The 16,038-nt window shown below is 34.4% G+C and overlaps 1 protein-coding gene across 6 annotated transcripts in view; it reads left to right on the top strand.

The window, feature by feature from the left end:
* The window catches only part of Dcaf17 (DDB1 and CUL4 associated factor 17), a 38,731-nt gene that overhangs the window by 2,461 nt on the left and 20,232 nt on the right, over positions 1-16,038 (top strand). For 2 of the 6 annotated variants that reach the window (XM_087200294.1, XM_004857665.3), the window contains exons 3-8: positions 2,290-2,380; positions 5,362-5,498; positions 6,247-6,325; positions 12,848-12,937; positions 15,236-15,340; positions 15,619-15,724. In XM_087200294.1, coding sequence (XP_087056420.1) covers positions 2,321-2,380; positions 5,362-5,498; positions 6,247-6,325; positions 12,848-12,937; positions 15,236-15,340; positions 15,619-15,724 — 577 coding nt within the window. In that variant the 5' untranslated portion in view covers positions 2,290-2,320. The remainder of the gene's footprint in view (positions 1-2,289; positions 2,381-5,361; positions 5,499-6,246; positions 6,326-12,847; positions 12,938-15,235; positions 15,341-15,618; positions 15,725-16,038) is intronic. The other 4 variants (XR_015447013.1, XM_013076987.3, XM_021238531.2 and 1 more) reach the window with 3 other exon arrangements.

Genomic DNA, 16,038 nt, shown 5'->3' on the forward strand with positions numbered 1-16,038 from the left:
ACTCTGAGGAAGGGATTAGTGCATTTTTGGTTGTACACAAGATCATTTATTTCATGGATGGTGCTGGGACCCAGGAACAGAGTATTCCCGATTCCTCCCCTGTCAATTCCTCCCATTGCTGTCATTCATGTTACTTATCTTTCTGTTCTAATCACTGAATACCATGTTGCTGTTTTTATTTTGAGCAAGCTTTTTTAAATCAATAAAGATTTAAAAAACAAGAAATTTTGTTTTACCTTCTTTAACCCTTTTCCATTCTTTGTGTAGAACTGATTTTCTGACATATCATTTTCTTCTCTTGGAAAAATTTTTAATATTTCTTGCAAGGCAGGTCTGTGTCCAGCATATTCCCTCAGCTTTATTTGTCTGAGAAATTTATATTTTTTCCTTCACTTTTGAAAGATAGTGTTTCTGGGTACTGAAATTCTAAGTTGGTGGAGTTGTTTCTTTTATTTGAATGCTTTAGATATTTCACTCCATTCTCTGCTTGCTTGTATGATCTCTGAAAAGAGGCCTGATGTAATTCTTATTCTTGTTCCTCTAATGGATAAGGTGATTTTTTTTCCTTCTTCAGCTTCTTTTAAGATTTTTCTCTTCATTTTTGACTTTCTCTTGTTTAAATATGATATAACTAGGCCAGTCAGGGCCCTAGTATTCTCAGCTGTACTGCACCCAAGGTACAGCCCCATTTCACCATTGGAGCCTGGGTAGAAAAAGTGAGCCCCTTGTTTCTCTACTGCACTCACCCAGGGCTCAGCTTCAGCACCCCACAACTAGAAGCTAGATAAGCCTGCAGTCCCTCTCTCCCTCAAAGTTAGCCCTCTAAACGAAACAGCCAGGAGAGGGAGCCTTGTGCTCTGGCTACAACAGATGAGTAGAGTTTCCATTTTGCGGAGCTGGGAGTGTAGAGGAAGGAAGCATGCCATGGGTTAAACAGCACAGGCTTGCTATTCCTATTGAGCTCTACTAGATTTTTCTTGAATAAATGTGTCTTCATACGATATATGTCCCCAGTGGTTGTCCTTTTATAATTTTTTACCAGTTTTGCTGAAGAGTGTCCACAAAGCCTGTCATGCTGGAAGTAGAAATCTGGATGTTTTCTTACATGATCATAATGTTATCACACCTGCTACCGTTTAATTTCAAGTTCATAACTTCCCCAATTTTGAAGTACTTGATTTAATTTAGAACCATATTTTGAAATGAGACTAAGTGGCATTGATTAATGTTCTAATGGTAAATAATGTTGGAGTTCTGTAACATGCCACCCAACATGTTTTACCCCCAGGTTAGAACTGATGAGTCTGCTTTCATTCTTGTGAAATTCTGTGCAGTTTAAAGCTTTCAATCAGAATATCAAAGGTGAATAAAATGTCACCTTGAAAACTTTCTCTTTTAACAATAGTTTAATTTTAAAGTGTCTCAGTTAAATGAAAACGTCTATGATCATCTCTCAGTAACAGAGAAGTACAGTACAGTCAGGCACAGTGGCACATGCCTGTAGTCCCAGTCCCCAAGGAGGCTGCAGCAGGAAAAATCATACAGATCAACCTGGGCAACATAGCAAGACCTTGTCTCAAAAATAAATAAGAAAGGGGCTGGGGATTTAACTCAGTGGTTTCGCTGGCTGCTGCGCAAGCACAAGGACCTGAGTTCGATCCCCGGTACCAAAAAAATAAATTAAATAAATAAATAAATAAATAAGACTGTCCCATCAAAGGTACAGTGTTCAGCATTGGTAGACATATAAGCATTTTCAGTCTTTCTAAAAGGTGATTTAGGAGTAAAAAAAAATTACAGATTATTTCCTTTATCGATGAATTTGTATTCTAAAACAATGGAACCATTTTTATCTACAAATTTTCATTTTAAATTTTCATTCCAAATATTGTTCATAAACAGTTTTTGAAATCAGTGGAAATGAACAGAGCTATCCATGATAAATGTTCAGAGATAAAGAAATATGAACCAATTTGGGAAAACAATGTATAGGCAGCTAATGAATGTAAAGAAAAACTAGAGGAAAATGAACCAAGATGTTAATAATTTTTGATGACTTTTATAGTATTATAAACTTTTAATCTTATTATATTTTCAGATTTTTTTCTATATGTATATATTACAAATTCTGTGACCAGAAAAAAAGATAATGTGCATAAGAAGAGGAAAGCAAATACCAAATTATATTTTGGTTTTCCAAATCTCTGTATGAAAAGGTATCTCAAACTTGAGCAACGACTGCTTCTGTTATCAATAATAATAATAATTTATTTTTTTTCTCTTTTACAGTGTTGCATCAGAGCCAAGAAAACTTTATGAGATGCCAAAATGTCCCAAGTCAGAAAAAATAGAGGATGCTTTATTATGGGAATGTCCAGTGGTGAGATTTGTTTTTAAAGCATTTTTAGCCTAGAAGAACTAGTTATTGTTAATATATAAAATATTGAAACTTCAGGATTATAGTAATTCCTGAATCTTTAGAGCAATCAAAAAGAATATATCCTTGATTATCGTTTGTCCTTATCTTAAAAATCATTAATATTATTAATAGTTTTAAAATTAGATACAATCTCTTTAAATCTTGAAAATTAGGAAACAGACTGATTAAAATTTTTATAGCAATATAAGCTAGTTTATAATTAACTTATATTGTCTTTAAGAAATTATTCCACTTACTATACTGAAATAATAAAGTAGAGCTACAGTTAAGTAGATCATTGAAAATGAATTAACAAGTTTCCTCGATGAAAATTTTAAGATAAAAATAAAATATATAATAACAAGATACACTCATTCCATCAGACCAACATTGCCCTGGTAGTATTTTTCAGACCACTGTTTCTGTGGGATTTTAAAGTTAAGTAAGTGCCAGAGGAGTTGAGAGAAATTAGACTGTGGAAAAATAAGTTTGGAACATTCTGAGTATAAAAGATTAAACAAGTTTGTTTATAAAATTACTTATCAGAACCTTTAATATTAATAGTAATGTATGTAATGATTATGAATCATTTTCCCAAACTCTTTTGATAGAATTTCCTTTTTGAGGACTAAATAACTTTTCCATGTCATCACTGTTCTAAGGAATGTCCTTAAGAACTACTAAGAAATTAAGCAGGTCTTTAAATTTGGTTGGTTTGTTCTTTAGGAAAAACAGAACCCCGAGTAGATAACCAATATTTAGCCTAAAATAATGCTTGAAGGATAAGAGGCTATATTCTGAATTTTCTGTTAAAATGCATTTTTTGGTTTTTTTGTTTTTGTTTTTGATTAGGCTGATTATACAGTGTAGTTTTATGGAACTGCTGGTTTCTTTTTCATTGGATACTTAATCTCTGTTCATAGAAATCTTTTTAAATGTTAGGAAGCTTGGAATTTCCATTTTCTTCTTCAACTTCATATTTGAAAGGTATAAATAACTGTTGTGCTGCCAGCAATTTAAAGCTTTTTAATCCAATTTCATGGGGGTTGGGGGTGGGGTTGAAAAATGACAAATTTCTTACTTGAGAATTTTGAATACACCACTGCAAAACAGAAAATTTTAGAGCAATCTTGTCATATCAAAGCAATTCTGCAAAAATAAAATTTGTAGTAAACTAATTCTATTCACACTTCTTTAACATTTAAACACTGTGTTCTCATTTGCAGTGAAGCAAGATTTTCCATTAAGAAAAATTTTAAGAAGCATATTGTATTGTTGTTAATATACCAATGTGAAACTACTTTTAAGTTAATACTTTTTTTTGAGACAATATGTGAAATATTGTGAATATGTCAAAGACAACTTTTAGTTTAGGAATAATTCAATTCTGTTATATAAGCTGTTTCAAATGCTTTTTTAATAAGCAAGTTATAAATGGTATATTTTTTAAAACTTTTAAATCTCCATGAAATATACTTACATAAGACATTGTAAAATAAAAGTATTTATATTTTTGTGAATTAGTGTAAGACTTCTGGTAGAAAAGTTAAAAATATCTCCAAGAAGCAAACAAAAAGCAAACTTCTTTCTTTCTCTAAGAGAAGACGCATCTTTAGGAGCATCTGTAACGTAACTGTGCCCTCATTCCTTTCTATTCACTTTTTGGTCTAAGCAAATACTAAATTAATTTCAACTTCTCAATCTTTTTTTGGTGACTATTTATTTTTTGGGGGGTTTTGTTTATTATTGGTTGAGATAGGGTCTCACTGGGTACCCTAAGCTAACCTCAAACTCACTATCTGTCCCAGGCTGACCTCAAACTCATGATCCTCCTGCATCAGCCTCCTGAATGCCGGGATTCCAGGTGTGCACTGCCACACCAAGCTCATCAATTTCTCTATTCTTAACTTTGTGGTTACAACTGCCTTCTAATTCCACAATTCAAAGCAGACTCTTTCGCTTCTCTTCCTCTTCCTGTATTATACTTCCACCTTGTGGTAGCCCCTTGGTGACAGGAGTGCCCACACCTGTCACCTCCCTCTCCTGGGCTACTCGTGGTAACAGGTCATCTTTACAACCAGGTTCATCTTCCGCTCTTTGGCAGTCTTCATTCTGGATTGTAGCTTCACATTTGGGATTGGAATAGAAGCACACTGAACAATGGGATAATTTGCATTTTGCCACATTGACTTCCATGTACAGGAAAACAAGTCCTGTAGTAAAGAAAAAAGGGGATAATGTGAATGTCTGTTCTATCATATGACTTTTTCTTTATGTAAGAGGCCTTGAACCCAGGGCTGTCAGTCACCCTGAGCTACATCCCAAGTCCAATTTTTATTTTGAGACAGTGTCTTGCTAAGTTCCCCACACTGGACTTAAACTTGCAATCCTGCCTCAGCAGCCTCCCAAGAGTGCTGGTTAATAGATATGCTGTTACATGTGATTTTTAAGAGCTGTTGTTATCACAGCAGCAACATCTGTACTCCTACTTCTGTTATTATTGGCTAACATTTGTTGAATATGTAGTAAATAAGTTATTTCAGGCACTGTTTTAAATGCTTTATGTGAATAAATTCAGTAAGATAATGATGAAAATAATACCCCAGACTCTTTCCTTATTTTAATTCTCTATTTGTGTGTTTAAATTTCTTCTTTTGTGAGCCAGGTGTAGGTGCATGGCTATAATTTAGCACTTAGGAGACTGAGGCAAAAAGATCACTGTGAGTTCAAGGGCAGCTTGGGCTACATAGTAAATATTACAAGGCCAGCCTGAACTACATAGCAAGACCTTGTCTTAAAAAACTAAAAAAAAAAAACGAAGCTTTCTTCTTTTGTTTACTTATTTGGCTATCTTTAAGTAAACTTACAATTATCTTTGGACATTGATTACTGCATATTGTTCATGGCCAAATGTTTCATTTTTACACCTCGTTTTTTTTTAGGGAGATGTACTTTCCAATCCATCAGATTATAAATCCTCACTCATAGCCCTGACTGCTCATAATTGGCTACTTCGTATATCAGCGACTACAGGAAAAATTCTTGAAAAAATATATCTCGCCTCTTATTGCAAATTCAGGTATCAACTGTGGATTTACTATTTAAGATTTTGTTATAAAACTTTAAGGCTTGTAGACCAGGAAATTTTAAACCCCCTGACCCAATTTTCCAGTGCTTAGCCTGATCTTAATTTTTCCTTCCTTGTGACTATATTTGAATATTTGAGGACTGAGACTTTGTCTTTTTGCTTTGATACCTAATAAGTATCTGACCTATATATAATAATTGACATACATTGAAAAAAATTTTTTAATATCCTGTATTACCCTTCTACAAATAGTATTTTCTTTTTTTGGTACTAGGGATTGAACTAAAAGACCTTGCACTTGCCAGGTAGGTGCAGAGCCACTGAGCTAAATCCCTGGCCCTACAAATAGTATTTTCTATGTAGGGTGAACCTTATGGTAGGATTTCCTGTAGGCTAGTCTGTTTTAGTTAAATTATCTGCCTACTAGAATTCAAGAACTATTTTAATAACTATTGGTTTTATCAGTTAGACATACATTTTTGGAGTGAATATGTGTATACAATTTGTGAAAATAATATTTTAATATTTTTATAACTTTCATTTTAAAGTGGAAATTTTTTTTCCTAAATTTTGAGTAGTCTTAGATCAAAAACAATTTTATCTATCAACATTCTAGAAGAATTGAAATTACTTAATTAATTTATCAATTTATTTTTTAAAAATAGATCACTTTTATAATGTCTTGATTTTAAGAGGAAATTGACCCAAATCATTATACTTCTCCACTTTATTTTAAAAGGTACCTGAGTTGGGACACTCCTCAAGAAGTTATCACAATCAAGTCAGCTCAGAACAAATGCTCAGTACTGGCGCATCAGGTAGACATATTTATCTTTTATTTTATTGGGGGGGCGGGTACCGGAGATCGAACTCAGGACCTTGTGCTTGCAAGTGCAGCACCACTGAGCTAAAACCCTGGCCCAAGTAGACATCTTTCAACATTCAGTAAACCAAGAATTTGCTTCTTTAGGAACTGGTCAGTAAATTTGTTATGAAGGAACTGATCATCTTTGATTTCTGAAGCATGCTATTATGATTGGTAGGTAAATTATTAAAATGGATTCTCCACCCTCCCCCCAAAATATTATAACAAGTATTTGTTTCCTCTTGGCAGAATCTCATCTTTACTGTGAACTATAGCTTTTTCTCATTAGTGTTCTTGATTATAAAACAGCTAAAGGCTATTCTGAGTGCTTTCATGAATTAACTCATTTAATCTTCAGCATAAACCTTTGAGTACATACCATTGTCCCATTTCACAGCTAGCAAGTCTGCAACTGCAAGAGATTAAATAACTTACCCAAAGTCACAGTTCTGATAAGTGGTAGAATTTAGACTCAGGACAGTCTAGCTCTAGAGTTCCTATTCTTACACGTTTATACTAGGCTGCCCCTTCTTGAAAATCCTGTAACTGACTGGCCGGTAAAGTTCATATAAAACTCCAGGATAACTTTTGAATAAATTGAGTAGTTCCTTTGATTTTACCTTATTTAAATAATCACATTCAGCATTCTCTTGTCAACCTTCCATGTCCGGCTGTTTGCACTTACTTTTTATGATGGTTGTCAGTAAATATTTTTCTGCTCTTTTCCTATATTCTGCCTAGTCACATTATTCATGCTACCCCCCCCATTAAGTTTATTGGTACATTTTAGGTATAAAATACAGTTACATTCATCATTAGGATCTTGTACCATTACATGAGTCTCTTGGTTCTTATTTTTTTCCCCTTCCCCTGCCCTCCCTTCACCCCTTCCACCCTTCCTCATTTGCAAAGACTTTGTTTCCATTTTTCCCCTTTCTTAAATTTTTTCTTTTCCCTTCTTTCCTTTCCCCCACCCCTCCCACCTCCTCTGCCCCCTTAGACCTTTTCTTCCTATTACACAATATCAATTATACATTTTTTAAATTACAATATCAAGATCTAGGAGACATTACCACAGATTTTACAGAATTTAAAAGGATATAGAAAGCATATTACAAAAATTTTTTTGAAATAAATTTGACAACTTTTAAGAAGTACCTTGGAAGACAAATTAATGAAACTAACTCTGGATGAAATATAAAATTTGAATAGCACCTATTAAAGAAAGTATATTCCTAGCTTGAAAACCTACCTATATGACAACAACAGGTTCATATACATTTTAACTGATAAATTGTATCAAACATTTAAAGCAGAAAAAAGAAGGAACAGTTCTCCCCTCATTTTAGGAAATCAACATTGTGCTAATACTAAAACTAGATAAAGATAGTAGAAGAAAAAAGTTGGAACACAGAAGTTTATTTAAGAAAACAAACTATTAGAAGTCAGATCTGGCAGTAGGTAGAAAGTGGTTTTATTATAGGGATGGCAGTGTTGGTTCAGCATTGGAAGATCCACCCCCAGAAGTCATGATTTTAACAGAGGAAAGGAAAAAGCCATATGATCCTGTCACTAGTTAGAGAAAAAATATTGTACTAAATTCTACAGCTGTTCATGGTAAAAGCTATCAGGAGACTAGAAGTAGAACAGAAACTTCTCAACAGATTAAAGACATGTACTCCATACTTCCAGCAAAAACGCCTTATATGAATGGAGAAGATACAATGCTTTCTCCCTAAGGTGGGGAACAAGGGCAGATATGCCTACTCTTCATCTATCCATTAAACTTTGTTTTGGTACCGAGAATCGAACTCAGGTCCTTCCGCTTGGGAGGCAGGTAGCAGAACCACTGAGCTAAATCCCTGGCCTTATCCATTAAACTTTGAAACATAGGCCCAAACCAAAATAGTCTGGCAATAAAATGATACAATTAGGATAGGATTGGCAAGGTAAAAGTAAAATCTTTATATGTAGATGAAATGATCATCTTCAGAGAAAATACTAAGAAATCTCTAGGAGCCCCTAGAACTTGTATTAGAATTTATCAGGATTAGAAAACACAAGGTATATATAAAAATTCAGGTCTGTGTATACAGGACTATAAATGAAGAATTGGATATTGAAATTTAAAAGTTATGTAGGAGTACAAAGGACCTAGAAAAGTAAAAAGAAAAAGAAAAAAAAAGTGTTGGAAAACACTTAGTGCCTAATTTTAAGACTTCCTTTAAAGCTACAGTAATCAAGGCAGTGTTGGTGTAAGGAAAGATACATAGATCATTGGAATAAAACAGAGAATCTAGAAATAGAACCACACATAGTCCACTGAGTTTTGAAAGATTATTTAACATTAACATTTTATAGAACATAAACTCAATTCAAGAGCATAGGAAAAGATAGTGTTTTCAGCAAATGGTACTAGAACACCTGGAATCTGTATATAAAAAATTAACCTCAACCCTTTATTGCCATACCTAAAAGTAACTTGAAAGGATCCATGAACCTAAATATGAAAGACTAAAACTTTAAGAAGAAATTATAAGAGAAAATGTATATGAATTTAGGGTAGGCAAGAATTTCCTAGGATATAAAAAACATGGCGTATAAAAGAAAAAAATTGATAAATGAGATTCCATCAAAATTTAGAACTTTAAATGACATCATTAAAATGAAAAGTAGTCCTTGAACAGACCATATTTATAATGCATATAACCTATGACCAGAATATATGAAGAACTCTTAGAGCTCAGTAATAGACAACCCAATGAAAAACTAGACACAAGAAGCTGATAAATAGCCAGTACAGCACAAGGAAAGGTGTGCAACACTAGAATCAGGCACATACTAATCAGTACAATAACAAGATTGAATTATACACTCATTAGGAAGGTGAAGTTAAAAGTTTTAAAAGAACAAATGTCAGCTTAGGTGTGAACCAGTTAGAACTTTCTAAGACTGCTAATGTGAATGTAAAATGCTAAAACTATTTTGGAAAACAATATAGAAATTTCTTGTATTACTGTTAAGAACCAACAGTCCCATTCTTAAGTTTTTACTTAAGAGGAATGAAAACACATGTTCACAATAGATTTGTACATACAAGTTGAGTATCCCTTATCTGAAATTCTTGGGACCAGATGTTTCAGATTTTCATTTGAAATCCACTTGATCTGCAAAGAGGATAGCTACTCCTGCCTTTTTTTTTTTTTTTCAGGTTCCTATCACATGGAATATTGTTTTCCACCCTTTAACTTTCAGTCTATGAGTTTCTTTTTGAATTAAATGTGTTTCTTGTATGCAGCATGTTGTTGGATCTTGTTTCTCGACCCATTCTGCCAGTCTATTTCTTTGTTTTGTTTTGTTTTGTTTTTTTGGTACCGGGGATCAAATTCAGGACCTTGCGCTTGCAAGGCAGGTGCCAGAACCACTGAGCTAAATCCCTGGCCCCAGTCTATTTCTTTTGATTGGTGAATTGAGACCATTAACATTGATGGTTATAACTCATACATATTGACTTACCATTGTCATGACTTTTTCTGTTTGTTGGATTCACCCCTTTGCATTTAATTTCCTGTCGCGCCTGACGGATTCATTCTGCTGGGCTTCCTGGGGTTGTGATCCTCATTGTCTTTTCCTAGGATATTGTCTAAAATGTTTTGGAGTGCTGGTTTGGTATTCATGAAGTTCCTAAGGTGCTCTTTGTCATGAAACTATCTTATTTCTCCATCAATTTTGAAAGATAATTTTTCAGGGTACATCAATCTGGGTTGGAGGCTGTTTTCTTTTAGGGCTTGAAATACATTACTCCAAGCTCTTCTTGCCTTGAGGGTTTGCATTGAGAAGTCTGCTGTGATTCTGATGGGCTTTCCTTTGTATGTGATTTGTTTCTTTTCTCTAACTGCTTGTAGAACTTTGTTCTTCTGTTGGGTTTCTGGAATCTTAACAATTATATGCCTATGTGTAGATTTTTTTTTTTTTTGATCAAGGCTAGTTGAAGTCCTATGTTTCTCCCTTATCTGTATGTCAAGATGTTTTCTTCTGCTTGGGAAGTTTTCTGCCATCATTTCTGTGAACAGTTTTTTAATGTCATCTGCACTCTTTCCTGTTTCTTCATTGACTCTGATAAGTCTTATGTTATTCTTCTTTGCATCATCTAGCAGCTGCTGGATTGATTTCTCATGGTCCCTTACAATTTTAAAGCAATTTTTGTTTTCCTGGTCACGAATTAGAGTCTTATCTTCTATATCTGAAATTCTTTCTTCACATTGCCTCATTCTGCTGCATAGACTTTCAGTGGAGTTTTTAATCTCCTGGAAATCTGTTTGCATCTGTTTTATGGATTCCATTTGTTTCCTATGTTGGGATTCCATCACGTTCCTCAGCTCCTCTCTAGATTTATTAATCATGTGTTGCACTATGAGCACAGTCTTTGCTGTTATCTGAGAAATTATTTCTGATTTCATTTTTCCAGATCCTCTTTTGTTGCCATTTCAGGGGGTCCAAGTGGTTGAATATCGATGTTCCACCTCGTTTCCCTTTCGGGTTGCTGTAGGTGATTTGGATGTCTGGTTTCGAGACTTGTTTATGTGTCTTCTCATTTCGACGGGGTGGGGGTGGGGGTGGGGGTGGGTTGCTGCTGGCGCCCATGGGGCTCACCTCTTGTGTGCCGGGGCGGGGTGGTATGGCAGCCCGGAAGCCTCCTCTTGTGCACTGGGAGTGGCTTACCTCCTGTGTGCTGTCGGGGGTCCAGTCCCTTTTGTTTTGAGGTATTCATGCCTTTTATTGGAATCTGCTCACCCATTTCTTGATTTATTGAGTATGCCAATCTAAGATAAAGATCACTGTCTCTCATAAATACTTTTCTCTTTATGCTCTCACTATGTTGTCATCTTTGCTTTGGTAAAGAAAAACTCAAGGCAGTAACAAAGTAGCAAAACATTTTATAAGAATTCTACAAATATCTTGTCTAATGTGCCCTTTTAAGAATTTAAATTCCTGAAGAGCAAGTAAGTCTAATTTTACATAGAACACATCTACTAAGGTTTTTCATTCACCATCTTCTGATGATGTTAATGTCTTTTCAGTAGTTTTTTAATTTTATATTGTTTTGTCAAATCTTTAGCCAACAACTAATAGCTCTTGTCAGGATCTATAAATAATATCTTTCCTTTCAGTTTTAGGAACTTGGAAGGAGTCTGATTTATACCTTAAAGATCTTTTGTTAAAAGATCTCTTTCAAAGGGAGAATCCTAAGGATTTTAAACATTACAGTCTATTTTTTTTGTTTGTGGCTTGTTTTTTTTCTAACTTAACGGCAGGTTTTATTGGTGATCTTGGTGTCCCAGGCAGACCCCTTTACCTACCACAAATTTAAGAAATTCTGTTGAAGCCTCTGCTGAGAAAATACAGCAGATTATTTTAAATTTCATGATGGGAATAAATTGATTAGAACTTGTTCTTCAAAGTAAGGGAGCTTTTCTCTTCAAGCAGAGAAATTGCTTAAGATTTTACTATTGATTTTTTTTCTCATTTCACGCAGATATATTAGTGCCAACATTACTTTCAGTGATAATGACCATGACAACTACATGTGTTTTGATTAGCCTCTATTATTAGAACTCCAATTTACAATATAAATACACAGTATTTTATTGCTAAAAAATGCTTACTGTTCTCTTGTAAACATTTCTTTGTTTTTGTTCTTTTTGTTTTGTTTTTTTAAATTTTATTAGTACATTTTAGGTATACAACATAATGACATTCATCATTGGAAATTTGCACCTTTACGTAATCTATCTTGGTTCTTATTTTTTCCCCATTCCCTTGCCCTCCCTTCAACCCCTCCATCCCTCCCTATTTACAAAGACTTTGTTTCCAATTTTTCTTTTTCTCATATTCATTCCATTCCCTTCTCGCTATGTGGTTCAGGTTGGCCTTGAACTCATTATGTAGCCTAGGCAGGTCTCGCACTTGAGGCAATCTTTCTGCCTTAGCCTCCTGAGTGCTAGGATTGACAGGTGCGCACCACTGTGCCCAGGTACGTTTCTTGTAGACTTTTGTGTGCATGTGTATGTGTGTATATCTAAATACTGTAGCTGATTTAATGAGCATATTTTAAATATGTTTGCCTTCCTTTTTAGGTGACTTTTAAAAAACAAATTTTTTATTACAGTAGAAGAGACATTGCCATACTCCCCTTCTTACTTTGGACACACTGAACTCATCATTCTTTTTGGTACCGGGATCGAACTCGGGTCCTTGCGCTTGTGCTCCAGGCGGAGAAACCACTGAGCTAAATCCCCGGCCAAGCTAAATCCCCGGCCTTTAGGTGACTTTTTAATCTCAGTCAACAGATGTTTTCAGTTTGTGAAAACCTCTGTATAACCACATCCCAGGACAGATGATGCTTTCAAGTCATAAAAATAGTGTTTCTAAAGTACTTTGGAGAGCTGCCTGTAATATTGCTCTTTCTTTTTAGGCAGGCATTCAGCAGACTGTTTTGTTATACCTTGCAGTGTTCCAAGCTCTACCTTTTTCACTTGTAGGGATTGTAGAGATCAACAAAAGGGTAAGGACTTATTTCTTACTCAATTGCATTAATTTTATTGACAATAAGATTGCTGTCATTTAATTATTTATTAGATGTTTTGATTGGAAATGTTCCCACGACTTGGTTTGTTTCATATCAAAATACATGAAAACATCTGACTTGAGAGGAAAGCCCCTTATCCCTTCTTTTTCCTGCATGTTTTTATGCCTCTCAGATGGATAACGTTGGAAACCTGTGGTCATTAATAAACTACTTTTTTATAAAATTGTGAAATGAATAAGTTAGTTTTTTTCAAGGAAAATATTTCCAAAGCTTATTAAAATGATCATTAAGCTGCAAAACATGTCTCATTTTAATGGCAAGTTATAGGTTAAAATTTGCTTTATGGTATATAAACAAGGCTAATAATTGTGTAAATTTTCTCCATCATTCAGTTTTGGATTTTATTGTTGTTGGTGGTTTCCTTGATTTGTGGAGTAGTTACATGGGCGAAAAGAGGTGACAGATTTCATAAGAGTCAGTGGGGCTGAGGATATAGCTCAATGTGGTACAATGCTTGTCTAGAATGTGCAAGGTCCAGGTTTTAATCTTGAGCACCAAAAAAAGAATCAATAGTCTTCTACTTTCTTACAGGCAAATGTTTATTTATTGGACTCTTCTTTAAACACTTAAAGTGTTTTAGATGACAAGATCTCAAGGTTCTACTGATACTCACTAGTAAATAAGATGAATGAATTTAAACATTTTAATATTATATAAGTGTGATACACTAAATAATGTTAGTTATATATTTATTTTGTAGCAAGCACTTTGAGTATTTTACAATGTAATAATTAAGAAGGTAAGCAGATACTCAAATTCTGAAAATATTAAGTGAAAGAGCTAGAATCTGAACCTAGATTCCACCCAAAAGTGTAAATCAAATTTTAAAGTAGTTTGGCTACTTTATTATAGCATTCATTGTTCTGAAATGTTTGAATTACACAACTCTTCCTTTCAAAATGGGAAACAAGGATCAGTGAATTAAAAAATCATGAGCTAGTCAACGTCAAAGCCAACTGTAATTATCTTTCAAAGAGATGGCAAAAAAGCACAACTTATAATTTAATCGTTCTCTTTGTGCTTGTGGATTAGATAATTGTGAATATACATTACAGTCTACAGTAAGAATGAACACTTAACAAAGTCATAAATTGTTCCTGTTTATTCTTATGTATCCGCAATAACCATCTGAAGGATTTGGTTTTGATTATAGTTGGTATGATTGGGATTGAAGCACATTTTTCACTTACTATGCATAATAAAACTACCCAGGAGCCCAGTTCCTGGGTAGTATTGTGGACTTAGGACATTTACTGAGATTGTAAATCTTCAGTCAGCTTTCTTGAATAGAAATAGAAACAAATTTTCATTTCATATCCACTTTGTCTTTCATCGTTATAAATATTTGCCTGTATTGACTTTTGTTACTTATTCATATAGGCATAGAATAATGTTATTTATCTAAGCTATATGTAGAATCATGCATTCAGTGCATAGAACAGAAACTTTAAAGAACAATGAGCTAAAACCTTACTCAAGGCCAGCAAGGCTAAATGTCTCTGTAGATGTTTGATCTTCAGCATGTTTTATTTGTATATGGCTAAAAAAAAGCAATATTTATTAGAAATTAAAGAACAAGATGATAATAAAAATCTGGAGATGTCTGTCTTATAATTACTTGCCTAGATCCAATCTTTTCACCTCTAAATAGCTAAAGTTTATCTCTTTATAGAGAACATTTTAGTAAATATAAAGAATAGGTCTCTGCCAGGATATGCATGGTAAGTTAAAAATTCATTTAGAATTACATGGCCTTACTATATACCAATATCCTTGAGGAATAAGATGTGTTAATAGATTCTTTTTTTTTGAGACAGGGACTCGCTTTGTAGTTCAATCTGGCCTTAAACTCACTGTGTAGCCCAGACTGACCTTGAACTCATGGTGATCCTTCTACCTCAGTCTCCCGAGTGCACCACCACACCCAGGTGTTAATAGATTTTTATAAAGCTATGAAGCAAATAAATGCTGATGTATCATTCTGAGGGTTTTGTGCTACACTTTTATCAGTGCTCCAGTCTGAAAATCTACTGGCTTACTGCTCACCCCTACTAACACCCTAGTCTCAAGTTGCTAAATTGTAGTTAAGTTTTAACACTAGGCACCAAGGTTGAAATGATGACCTGAATTTTAAGCAACAGTAAAAACCACTGTGAACACTCAGAGGATTGACCTTCTGGTCTTTTCTCAGGTGATATCTGCCTTTCCCCCCAGATTTTCGGGAATGTTACTGATGCTACTCTGTCTCATGGAATACTGATTGTGATGTACAGCTCAGGACTGGTCAGACTCTACAGCTTCCAAGCCATCACTGAACAGGTAGAGAACCTGAAATTTGCTAAACTATGAATTTTGGACTGTTCTTTTTTTTTAATGAAATGTTTTTAGAGTAAAGTGTATGTGTAGTTAGCAACTGCATAAAACTATAGAAATCCTGAAAGACAAAGTAATCTTTAAAAGACGGGTGGGGAAGATAAACAGAAAGACCCTTGATTAAAGACATTTTCTCTGTTATACACATGTGAATTATTTTTTTCTTTCCAGATAGCAAATAAACAGGTGCTAAAGCCACCATTTTTGTTTTGTTTTGTTTTTAGTTCATGCAACAGAAACTTGACTTAGGGTGTGCATGCAGATGGGGTGGGACTACTGGAACTGTAGGAGAGGCTCCCTTTGGCATCCCTTGTAATATTAAAATCACAGGTATGGCTACTATATAGTACTTTTTCACCTTAAATAAGTGGTCATATAAGTAGTTACTAATTATAATCATCCAAATGTTTTTCTCCTTAGTTATAAACTGATTCATCTTGCTTCTATACAGCAAATGTATATTCCTTGTTATTGAATAAATGTCAACAAAATTCTGTTGGGTTGTTGCTTGAGCCAAAGGCCTGGGGATGCTGAGCCTTGCTTGACCAGAGACCTTTGGAAACACTGTGTTTTTTTGAGCTTTTATATTCTTATCTGAAAATGAGTTGCAACAAATAGTGCCATCCTAGCTCCCTTATAATTTA

Source organism: Heterocephalus glaber, unplaced genomic scaffold (genome assembly GCF_053883595.1).
Source record: "Heterocephalus glaber isolate CG9 unplaced genomic scaffold, H.glaber_assembly_v1.0 deba00000347, whole genome shotgun sequence".
Classification (NCBI taxonomy): Eukaryota; Metazoa; Chordata; class Mammalia; order Rodentia; family Bathyergidae; genus Heterocephalus; species Heterocephalus glaber.